General features: G+C 46.3%; 1 protein-coding gene and 1 long non-coding RNA gene across 2 annotated transcripts; one reads left to right on the forward strand and one right to left on the reverse strand.

The window, feature by feature from the left end:
• Positions 1-1,112: 1,112 nt before the first annotated feature.
• On the reverse strand, positions 1,113-3,170 carry LOC100383260 (Pentatricopeptide repeat-containing protein mitochondrial). Its single transcript, NM_001175921.2, has one exon. The coding sequence runs from the start codon at positions 3,014-3,016 to the stop codon at positions 1,457-1,459; it is 1,560 nt and encodes a 519-aa protein (NP_001169392.2). The 5' UTR covers positions 3,017-3,170; the 3' UTR covers positions 1,113-1,456.
• Positions 3,171-3,601: 431 nt separating this feature from the next.
• LOC109944922 (uncharacterized) lies at positions 3,602-6,794 on the forward strand. Its single transcript, XR_002268303.3, has 4 exons — positions 3,602-3,802; positions 3,991-5,374; positions 5,448-6,235; positions 6,320-6,794. It is a non-coding gene; the product is annotated as an uncharacterized lncRNA (long non-coding RNA).
• The last annotated feature ends 5,473 nt before the right edge of the window (positions 6,795-12,267 follow it).

A 12,267-nucleotide genomic window follows, 5' to 3' on the forward strand; every position in this document is an offset into this window, starting at 1 on the left:
GGCAAAAAACTTAGGTCCCTCCTCATCTTAGGATTTAGGGCGAGTGCATTCCACCACCCAGCCGGAAATTTCCTCTCCGACAGCACCTATATGTGAAATATGATGGAGAGCGAGACGACACAAGGAGCAGGACACACAGTACGTGATCATGCAGCGGCGGCACGAATTGATGACCGTCGTCGGTCTCAGTGGCCATCTGGTCCGGACGCCTGAAACCGAAATGTCGCCATCTCGTTCTCGACGGTCATCTTGCACTGTTGACTGTGCGGGAGCCTGGAGAGGGTGCTATGGTCCCCACTCCCCAGTGCCAGAGGTGTTTTGGTTTTGACAAGGATAGCCACGGTCCACGGAGCACGCAGTTGCATGATTGCGTCCGGTCCGGGCCTCTGAATTGAGGCTGCAGTGAGCGGAGCGCGCTGCACGCCCGAACCTGAACAGTCATCACCACCACAAATCCACAATAATATAGATACGGCTGAATCGCAGCTTGACAGGCAAGACTTCACCGTCTGTGCCTCCGGTGTTCCCGTCATGTCCAGCTTGGGTTTTGGAGTTCAGCACTGTGGCCAATGTAACAAAACGAAAAAAAAAGACATGGAAATTTGCGGTGACTTTTTAACCGTGAACACAAAATTCCCACTGTTAGCAGAGTTATGAAAATTTTTTGACACATCCTCCTATCTTCGATCCGATTACATCCGTAGACATGCATGTGACCAAGTAACCACATAATGCTAAAAAAATCTTTTTTAAAAAAAAAATCTCAACGTTATCTCTTTCGCTTAGCATGCAAGTAAATGAAGGTTATTTTTAGCTACCCCATAACAAATTGCTGCCTTGAACAATATTTGGTGATCTAAAGAGATGAGATCCAATCTTGTGCATGGCATAGACTACATACAGTGCAATAGATAGGCTCATGATAGCGCGATTGTAGTGAAGATGGTGTCCCAGCCTTCCAGGTAGCAAATCTGTGTCTTGAGCTTTAAAATCTGTGGAAGACAACCGCTAGACGATGTTAAAAATAAATTTGCATTGTGTAAATATTGATTTGAACCGTATAGAGCACAAATGCACAATGCATTAACTTAGAAAACAAACGAAATTCATTTCGCTTAATTTAGGTGAAATGCATTTTTTTCTGAATTTTACAACTTTCATCATTTGGCCAAAGTATTTTTCTTGGTCAATTCCTATGCCGCTCCCAATCCGAACAAATGGACCGATGCGAACTCTGCACACAAAATGCACCCGCCTAAAACTGCAACTTTACAAGCCCAAAAAAAATCAACTATAATATAGGCACGTGCTGCGTGAACTTTGGCTCCAAAACCATTCATGTCAGAAGAGAAAATATATTGAACAATAACCTTTTTCTTCTATCCCTTTTAAGTTTTGACCTTCAAGGCGTTCAAGCCTGTCAGTTCCCCCCAGCCTCCAGTATCTAATTATATGGTCAGCTATCAGGGGAATATGTATTCTTGACTTTGATGACTCTCCTTACGAGCATCATGAAAGTTTCAGGGGAAGGAACAAGCTTCTCGTTCTCTGTCATCATCTTATCATACAACCAAAGTGCCCTCTTAGCATTGCGCTTCTCACAGTAACCGCTGATAAGCATATCATACAAGTCACTAGTCGAAGCCAACGTTTTCTTCTTCATCGCCGCAAAGAGTTTCTCAGCTTCCTTCAGATTCCCACACCGGCAAAGACCCTTGATCAAGGCAGTAAAAACCTCAACACCGGGATCAAGCCTTCTGTGTTCCATCTCATGGTAGATGTTGACAATACATTGGGCATCACCAACCTTACCATATCCATTAATAAGGCTCAAGTATGTATCCTTATCAGGAAGAAGTCCTTTGTCCATCATTGCCGTCAGCAGGTTGTTCGCCTTGCGAACCTCTCCTGAACTGCAGAGTCCCTCTAGCATCTTATTGCAGCTGCCAATGTCCAGCACAAAACCTTCCTCGTGCATGTTGTCAAAATAGGCCAAGCCTTCCTTTATCATCCCTTGTCTGAAACAACCAGCAATGAGATGGTTGTACGTCTCATCATACGGCTTTGTTCCCATGGATAACATTTCTTGGAGACACCGGGCAGCCTTGTCCATACTGCCTTCACAGCAATGCGCTCTGATGAGGCAAGTGTACACGAATGCGTTCAGGCGACGACCACGACAAACCATGTCATCACATTGCTCGAGTGCCGACTTGGCATCACCAATGTGGCAGTAGGCATGCACGATCAGTGAGTAAGCAATGTCGTCGAGGAGAATGTTCCTCTGCAGCATCCTCTTCAGCAGCAATATCACCTGTTCCACCCTGTTTTCCTCGATCATCCTCAACGTGAGTGCCACGTGCGCCACAATGCCAGGCGCACACTTCTTACCGTGGATCCTCTCCACGAGGGCCACGGTCTTGGCGAGCTTGCCTTCCCGGCTCAGGACGCCGATGACAAGCTCGATTGTGCTCTGGTTGGCATACATCCGCTTCTGCGTCATAAGCTCGAACACATCCCATGCGACATCGAACGACCCAGCGCGCTGCGCCGCGTGCAGCGCGGCGTTGAAAGCAGAAAGGGAGGGCAGCACGCCACGCCGCGCGAGGTAGCGGCAGGCCTCGAGGGCCTCCCCCGGGAGGCGCAGCCGCGCGTAGGCGTGAACCAGGAGGTGTAGGCCGCGGGTCGTGGCGGCCGTGCCGCTGTCCTCGTAGGCAGCGAAGAAGGCGTCGAGGAAGCACGAAGCGGAGAACAAAGACGATTGGTGCTTGGAAATGGCTGATTCGAGGAGGACGGAGGCATCGCGGAAGAGCGCGGCGCGGGAGAGGAGGTGGACGAGGAGGCAGTAGGACCGTAGCGAGTGCGAGGACGGCGGCGGCGGCGGGGAAGAGGACGAAGCGGCTGCGGCAGTGGACCAATGGAAGAAGGCGAGGGCGTTCCTGGCGACGGGCTCGGGGGAGGCGTGGGGGTGCCTAGCGAGGGAGAGGAGAACAGCATCTACGTGGCCGTGGGACATCTCGCCGGCGGGGAAGGCGGCGGAGAGCGCCTCCCATGTCGCCCGCGGCTGGTGCGCCAGGTAGTGGGAGATGTGTTGAGGCGTCGCGGGTGTGGTGGCCGTAGACAGCGCTGAAGCGGGCCGGCGACCGAGGAGACCGCCCCCGCGCCGCGCGACCACGCGGCCGCCGGCGTTTACGGCCATGGAAATAGCGCGGCAAGCTGGGCGACCGCACCGATCAGCCGCCGGGCTAATAGCCCCTGTTTGGTTCAGCTTCTGCTCGACTTCTGGCCCAGAAGCAAAAGCTGGAACCAAACGCTAAGCTTTTGGCGCGGCTTCTCCCCGACGCGCTTCGGTAAGAAGCTCCCCGCGCACGGTCCGCTGGAAGCGGCTTTCACTTGGCTTCGGATAGAAGTGTGTCCATTTCGCTAGGGTACTCGCCCAAGCACGCGCCGCCGCCGCGCACCCAACGTGCCGCCGTCGTCGTCTTCGCAGGTACGACCGACCTCCATCCGCGAACTCCTCCATCCCAATCGTCTGTTCCCCTACGCCGCGTCTCATTCTCGTCTTTTCTAGGGTTCGCGCACCCACATCGGCGCCGCAGCCCCGTCGCGAAGGATCCTCTCCCCCCGTCTTCGTCTTCGCAGGTAGGGGCTCTCTCCTCCATCCAGACCCTCTCATTCACCGCCGCCGTCTCGGACGTTCGTTGACCCTTTACTGTCGCAAGGGTTACCGCACCCACACTGGCGCCGCTACTTCGTCGTGAAGGTTCCTCTGCTCCCCCATGTCGTGTCGTCATCTTCCCAGGTACGGTGTACCTCGCCTCGATCCCGACCCTCGCCGCCCCCTCCTCTCGTGTTGCTAGGGTTCGTCCTGCCCCGTTTGCTATTTGTTTAGGCTTGAACCACTGCCGACTGATCTCCAGTTTATTCAGTACATCATTACTGTTATGGATCGACGTACTAAACTAATTTTTTGTGCATTGTCGCCTTCAGATATCCGTATCAACTCGGAGGTCTTCGTCTTTGGTTCCAAGATCCAGTGCAACCAAGGTAATGTGATACTCAATTTGTTGCGCACTATACTGTCAACAGGTGCTGACCCAATTTTTGTTTATGGTTTACTTGGGATACCATTCATCTGTTGTGTCACTATTATTTATTGACGGATTAGTTCATACTTTGTTAGTTACTACCTGTAGTTTGTATGGTTTACTCGGGGTCTTTATTACTTTGTTTATCACAACCTTTTGTTTGTTCAGGGTTGAGTTCATACTTTGTTAGTTACTACCTGTATGTTAGTACCTTCAACCAAAGTTTGTCCATCTTAGCACGCAATTCATGTGAATAAATGGAAGTTAGTAGATTGTCCCCTTGTCTAGTTCACTAACCACCTAAATCCACATCAGATGGATTCAGCAGACTCCATAGCCGACAAGGCAATTGGAAGGATGCAAGAGATTGCGGACAAGATTTATTCCGTAGCTCGGGAAACAATCCGTCCAGGACGCGGGTTGACCTCCTTTGACGCTACCAAACTTCGTGTAGCATTGGAGGACATTGCTTGCATGATGGAGCAAGATTCTCTGGTTTTCCAAGAGTATTTGGACAAGGTCAACAACGTAACCCACCAGCCTGAGAGCAACTACGAACCCTCAGAGTTGTCCTCACCACCCCCCGGTGAAGACAACCTTAGTCCAGACTGGGACTTTGCCGAGCACTTCGAAAGGTTTTGGGGAATTGAATATGACTCCGATCAGATGCCTTCCTTTAGTGACAATGAGGTTTAAGTTAGAACTTCGTTCAACTTGTAGTAAGGTCTTAGTGAAACAGGGATATGATCAGGCTTTTGCTTAATGGGCTGGTGTAAATGTCTTCCCTGTCATTTTGTGTCCAGTACCTGTTTAATTAACGTTGTCTTTGTGTAATTTAGGAAATCCGAATTTTACAACTTATGGTACTACCTTATGTTATTATGGTCAGTTCAGTGTTGTTTTTGTTTTCTTCTTAACTCGAGACCACTACGTATTTTCAAAACTCTACACTTGTTTTGCACTAGATGGACAAGTCTGGCAAAGTGATTGCAAAGTGGGATAGTAGAGCAACAAAAACTTACATAGAAATTTGTGTAGAAGAGGTCAATGTCCGGAACAGGCCACAACACTTTCTTAATGCAGAAGGGTATGCTAACCTCATAAGGAAGTTTAAGGAACGCACTGGTCGCACTTACACCAGGGATCAAATGAAGAATAGGTGGGACTCCTTAAAGAGAATGTTCACACAGTGGAAAACTCTTAATGAAAGGGCTACAGGTCTTGGTCGAGACCCTCATACTGGTTCAATCAGTGCGCCAGATGAGTGGTGGGCTAAGCAAAATGAAGTAAGTAGATATTTTTTAGTAGACTAACAATAGTATTGGCCTTCTGAAACTAGGAACTACCATGTTGCTGCAGGCAATGCCAGGTTGTATTATGTTCAAAACAGTCCCCCTAGAGAACGAGGACGAGCTAAAGGTTATGTTTGGACCCATTGTCTGCATAAATGAAAGAACCCTTGTTCCTAGCGTTGAGGATGCTAATTCATCATCTGATGATCATTTGGAAGCCACTTTAGGTGGGGGTGAAAACAGCACACCTGACCCATGCACAAATGCGACTGGGAAGCGTAAGATGCGGCATGATTCTCCTAAACCAAAGAAGAAAAAAGATTCGAGGGAAGAGTACATGAAACGCCTAGTGGAGGCTTTTGAGTCGCGTTCAATGACCACTAACAAGTCCATTACCTCTGCTGACACGGACCCAGTTCGTGTTGAGGTTATTGCGCAGTTGCAACAAGTTATCGATGATAAGGAATAAGTTTGGTCACTCCTTGGAAACAATTAGTCGCAAGTATAGTGAAGTCCTTAATGCACTGTATAAGATGTCATCTGACATAATCAAGCCCAAAGACCCAAATTTCATCGAGACTCATCCTCGTTTGCGCGAGGCGAGATTTTGGCCACACTTCAAGGATTGCATAGGAGCAATTGATGGTAGTCACTTTCTGGCGTCAGTCCCGGCCTCAGAGCAAGCCAAATATATTGGCCGGCACGGTTACGCATCGCAGAATGTAATGGCCGTTTGTGACTTCGATATGAGGTTTACATTTGTTGTCACAGGATGGCCAGGATCCGTACATGACACTAGAGTATTACAAGATACTTTGATAACTTATGCGGACAGGTTCCCCCATCCACCGGAAGGTATATAAATTTGTTGTATTTTTTTATCATACGGTATTAGTATATGTCTTAAGTATTTAACTTTTGTATTTCATGTTTGTGCAGGTAAATACTATCTTGTCGATTCAGGCTATCCAAATAGAAAGGGGTACCTTGCACCTTATAAGGGTCAGAAGTACCACATTTCGGAATGGCAAAATGCGAGACAACCTATTGGGAGCAAAGAAGTATTCAACTATGCACACTCTTCGCTACGCAATGTTATAGAGCGATCGTTTGGGGTGCTTAAAATGAAGTGGAGAGTGCTATTAAGTCTCCCTTCTTTTTCGCTTACCAAACAATCCAAGATAATTATTGCTTGTATGACATTGCATAACTTCATTAGAGATAGTGCTCTACACGATAGAGACTTTGATGAACTAGGACCTAATACCCTCAGTCATGATGTACCTTCAGGTGAGAGTAGTAGTAGCACATCTGATGAGTTAGACATGAGTGATTTTCAAGATGCAATTGCTAATGCATTAGTGTCGTAGTTAACTATGTCAATGTAACGATACTTATGATGTAATCAACTCCACTAATTATTGTGTAATGACCTTTTGTTAGTTCTGGGTTCAAGTTTATCGTTTGTTCGAACAGAATCTGCAATATGAGATTCTGATTATCCAAACACGTAGATTCTAACGAACAGCTTTTCTGCGCAGCTGGCGAACCAAATACCTAAATTCTAACCACCAGCTTTTCTCAACAGCCAGCTTTTCCCCACAGCCAGCTTTTCAGAAAAGCTATTCAGAAAAAAGCCGAACCAAACACGCCCATAGAATTCGCTGAAATGATACCTGAAGTCATGGCTTCGCCAATTTAAAACCAAATCACACGTTCGTCGCTTGTTTGGCACTCGCTCACACTAGACTGTGATTATTGCATCTGTTACTCCACGGCTTCGGCTTGCTGAGCTCGCTCTCCCCCGCCATTGCCGAGCTCGCTCCCTCCTTCTCTCCCTCGCCACTCGCCAGAGATCCCTCCCTCTCCTCTCCTCCGCAATTGCCAAGCTCACCAGAGATCTCCCACGCCATTGCCTTAGGACCAACTTCTACGGGGCCAAGATGCTCACCGAAGCGCTCCTGCCGCTGTTCTGTCCGGCAGCCGTCGGCGACCAGCAGGATCCTCAACATCAGCTCGCAGCTTGGCCTTCTCAACGTAAGTCTCCTAACCGTTTGCAACGTTTTCTTCAGATGAGCTAGCAGCCCTCTCCTAGTATTGTTTTGGTTCGAAAATAGATATTGTAACCAGCTTAACTGCAGTAGTTGATGTGATAGAGGGATTCATTGCATGTAGCTTTGTGTGCTTTGTCGTGCTGCCTCACCAGATAAAACTAATTGTAGATAATGACACTAACACAGGTAACACATACCATTATTTTTATCAAAATCTTTATCCCTAACAATTAAAAAAATAAACGAGTTCATCATAAAACTAGTTATCTCTCAGCCTTGTTCACTGCAATGCAAGATGGTGTATCGGTCAGTATTCGGCCCTCACACAGTTCATATCCTCTTTGAGAGTGCCTTGCCCATTGATACACTAAACATGTCAGGTAAATACGACAAGTGTTGAGGCCACTCCTACAAGCTCTCTAAATGCTCTGTCTAATGCACATTGAACACATTAGTATTGCGCTCAAACATAACAAGGCATTCTCCCGTGTGATGTCCTATACCTAGTGCACATTGAATATATACAATGCTAATACAGCACCACCAACTCACTTGTTTTGATTGTTTTTCAAGCTGAATTTTGTTTAAAACTTCTCATTGGCTCTCATGGATTTATCTAGCACTAGTTTTCATAAGTATGCATCACCACACCTAATTAGACTTAGTTAAGTTAAGCTACCCATTTTATAACCCCTTTACACTACAACCAAAAAAGGTCATATCACCTAAATACCTAACTCTAAGATTCGGAAATTCCTTTAAAAACCAACCATCAATTTTAAAAAATAGTATATAGCTCGTGCTAACTCTACGATTCCGGTTTCCGAGGAGAGTAGAGCTCGACGGCAGTGACGCGAGACAGTGCAAGTGAGGAGGGAGGGGAGGCTAGAGGCAGTGAGGTCATAAGAGAAGGAAAGAGATGATCTAAATAATATTATCTATTGGATTTAAGCAAGGAAGATAGGATTATCCACCAATATGAACCGTTGGTTTAGGTGGTGTTTTAAGTCTGTTATTTATTTGGTAGATTTAGTGGATGTTATAAGTATGGAGATAATTTGGTCATGAGTTTTATAAAATTTAAACAGACGGATTATATAATGGTATAGATAAGTACATAAATACCACACAAACTCATTATTGTGACCCAACTTATCTACATTTTTATTAATTACCAAATCAAACTATGGCCTAGATAATTTTAATATCGTTCTCCATCATGTCTTTATTAATCACCAAAATCAAATTATGGGCCTTGTAAGGTTTTTCATCTCTTCGGTACGTTTAGGCTGGCTCCAGCAAGAGCCCCTAAAGCCTCCTATACTCTAAATATAGAGGACAAAACGGTTCTCTACACTCTCCAGCAATCCTCTAAACGAGCCACTAAATTTAGAGGATGCTGTTGTATTCTCTATATATAGAGTTTCTCTAAACGGTCTTCTATCCATTTGAATACTTTAAATAACCTGTTTAGCAAAATTAAAATACATGCAATACATTTAAGAGTATGAAAAATAAGTATGTATAAAAAATAAAAAATATTTCTAATATATGTATTTGCGTATAAAAGACGTGATTTAGAAGACGTTGTTGGAGAGGAAGGAGATATAAAGGATGAAATTTTTAGGGCTTGTTCGTTTCACCGTTAATACATATGGATCGAGTGGTATTGAGTCGGTTTAAATCTATAGCAAGTCAAAATCTATCCCAATACATTCCAATACACTCCCATCCACATGGAATTGGAATAACCGAACAAAGGCTTAGATGAAACTATAAAAGACGGATATAGAAGATGGATATAAAGGACGTTGCCGGAGACAGCCTTAGTACCAAACTGATTTATTAGGCCACCTGCTGAAACGTCAATTTTCTAAGTACCTACCGTCAGTCAGAAATAATTCGAAATATTTGCTATTGAGCACCAGATGGTTAACCTGCTCTTCAGAACTAAAATATACTCTACACCAGCTCTTCCCACCAGAACGACACACGGTAGATCCACCTGCCCAGCATTGCAATGAGATGCACCACTTTCCGGTCTACTAATTCAACGGTTCGAGGTAAAAAGAACTTGCAATCTTCAGGTTTAACGTTTCTTGTACGCATGTACTGCAGAAAAAAATACTAGGCCTTAAAGAAAATAGAATTCTGAATATTTGAACCAAATCAAATAACTAAGAACATAAAGGAGCATAGTAAAAGAGGAAAGAAAATAGAATTCTGAATATTGATGTGTGTCACTATTGGTATAATAGATACTTACTTCAATCAAATCCATATTTGCAATTTTTAAGTCATAATTCAAGCAAACGTCAAAAAAAATGGACTCACTATAATGTAAGTAGAACTCAATCAAGTATTCAAGTACTACCTCTAACTAGGGTGGTATGTTTCTTTACAATTCGTTTGAGTTCTTAATTAACTTTAGTTCAAAAATGAATAGGAACAGAGACTGATCCTAATATGATCTGATTTTTATAGTGTAAAATTTAGAGTCAATTACTACACCTACCTCTAACTGAATAAAAGATAACTTTGAGTTCCCATTTCACAAGTGTGCTGCAGTGGACCGCATGGAAATAAAGGAAGAAGAAATCTCGACCTATAGGAGGTAAGACAGCCCCGGGACGAACGCATGGAAAGAACAGCAAACATAGTCTAATGGTTATGTCGGACTATAGGGTCTGCTCGTTGATATATCACTTGCAATGATTTTTGCACAAAAACAGTATGTCAGCTTATAAGCACTAAACAGGAAAATGATCTCAATACAAAATACCAAAAACAAGGGGGAAATCATTCAAAACCCACGCGACTACCTCTAGTCACGTGGTGAACAACACCCGACTCCACCACGTGGACGGCTCCGGGGTCGCCACGTGGCTAGGGTCACCATGTGACCAGAGAAAACGATACACTCCAAGATGCCAACAGTAGGTTCGGACCCTCATGGGAAAATGCCGGACCCCTGTACATGTAGACCGGACCTCTGGAGCAAGGCCCAAGACCCCCGCGAGTGCAACCCGGACCTCCAGGTTGGGTCCCGGACCCCTCTGCGTGGGGTCCGGACTACCCACAGCTGGGTCCCAGGACTCTGGGGCAGAGAATACCCAGGCCTTGCTCAGGCAGGGGTCCGGTGCCGACATATGTCCAGGCCTAGCCTGGTGCGGACCTGTCCGCATAACGCTACTGCTCCCCGCCCAGACGGAGGCCCAATGCTGCCACGTGGCCTACCGCGCGTGACGTAAGCCAGCGGGCGGAGCCTGACGTAAGGCCTCTAGGCGGCGCTGTCTATGCATTTATTGCGGAGAAGACGCGCCGCCTGACTATCCCGCTGACAGGTGATGTGCCCCTTCAGCATTTAATGTGTCCTGTCCACTCAGCTGGCAGGCGGCGCCCAGGCCATCCTACAGGCGGCGTGCCTGTCCATTCCATTGCCAAACAGTACGCCCGTGCTGCGAAGTACACTGTGCACATCCATCATTACTCGTACGTTGCGAGGGAAGCTTCCCCTGCACGCCAATACTACGTAGATCGCGGATACGAGGGAACAAGGAGATTGCTCCAACGATGAGCATTAGTTGCTCCAAGAATTACATTTGTTATGTTTCTGAGCCCATATATCGGGGCTCAGCACCCTTGTACGTGCTCCCTTGAGCTATAAAAGGGGAGGCATGCAACGACACATGGGGAGGACCAGACACACACAAACCTACCTCAGGCTCACAAGTTCATACAAGCTCTCAAGCTTAATATATCACACAGTGGAGTAGGGTATTACGCTCCGGCGGCCCTAACCACTCTAAATCCTTGTGTGTTCATCCTCCAATCTCGTAACAGGCAAAAAACTTAGGTCCCTCCTCATCTTAGGATTTAGGGCGAGTGCATTCCACCACCCAGCCGGAAATTTCCTCTCCGACAGCACCTATATGTGAAATATGATGGAGAGCGAGACGACACAAGGAGCAGGACACACAGTACGTGATCATGCAGCGGCGGCACGAATTGATGACCGTCGTCGGTCTCAGTGGCCATCTGGTCCGGACGCCTGAAACCGAAATGTCGCCATCTCGTTCTCGACGGTCATCTTGCACTGTTGACTGTGCGGGAGCCTGGAGAGGGTGCTATGGTCCCCACTCCCCAGTGCCAGAGGTGTTTTGGTTTTGACAAGGATAGCCACGGTCCACGGAGCACGCAGTTGCATGATTGCGTCCGGTCCGGGCCTCTGAATTGAGGCTGCAGTGAGCGGAGCGCGCTGCACGCCCGAACCTGAACAGTCATCACCACCACAAATCCACAATAATATAGATACGGCTGAATCGCAGCTTGACAGGCAAGACTTCACCGTCTGTGCCTCCGGTGTTCCCGTCATGTCCAGCTTGGGTTTTGGAGTTCAGCACTGTGGCCAATGTAACAAAACGAAAAAAAAAGACATGGAAATTTGCGGTGACTTTTTAACCGTGAACACAAAATTCCCACTGTTAGCAGAGTTATGAAAATTTTTTGACACATCCTCCTATCTTCGATCCGATTACATCCGTAGACATGCATGTGACCAAGTAACCACATAATGCTAAAAAAATCTTTTTTAAAAAAAAAATCTCAACGTTATCTCTTTCGCTTAGCATGCAAGTAAATGAAGGTTATTTTTAGCTACCCCATAACAAATTGCTGCCTTGAACAATATTTGGTGATCTAAAGAGATGAGATCCAATCTTGTGCATGGCATAGACTACATACAGTGCAATAGATAGGCTCATGATAGCGCGATTGTAGTGAAGATGGTGTCCCAGCCTTCCAGGTAGCAAATCTGTGTCTTGAGCTTTAAAA

Source organism: Zea mays, chromosome 3 (genome assembly GCF_902167145.1).
Source record: "Zea mays cultivar B73 chromosome 3, Zm-B73-REFERENCE-NAM-5.0, whole genome shotgun sequence".
Taxonomy (NCBI): Eukaryota; Viridiplantae; Streptophyta; class Magnoliopsida; order Poales; family Poaceae; genus Zea; species Zea mays.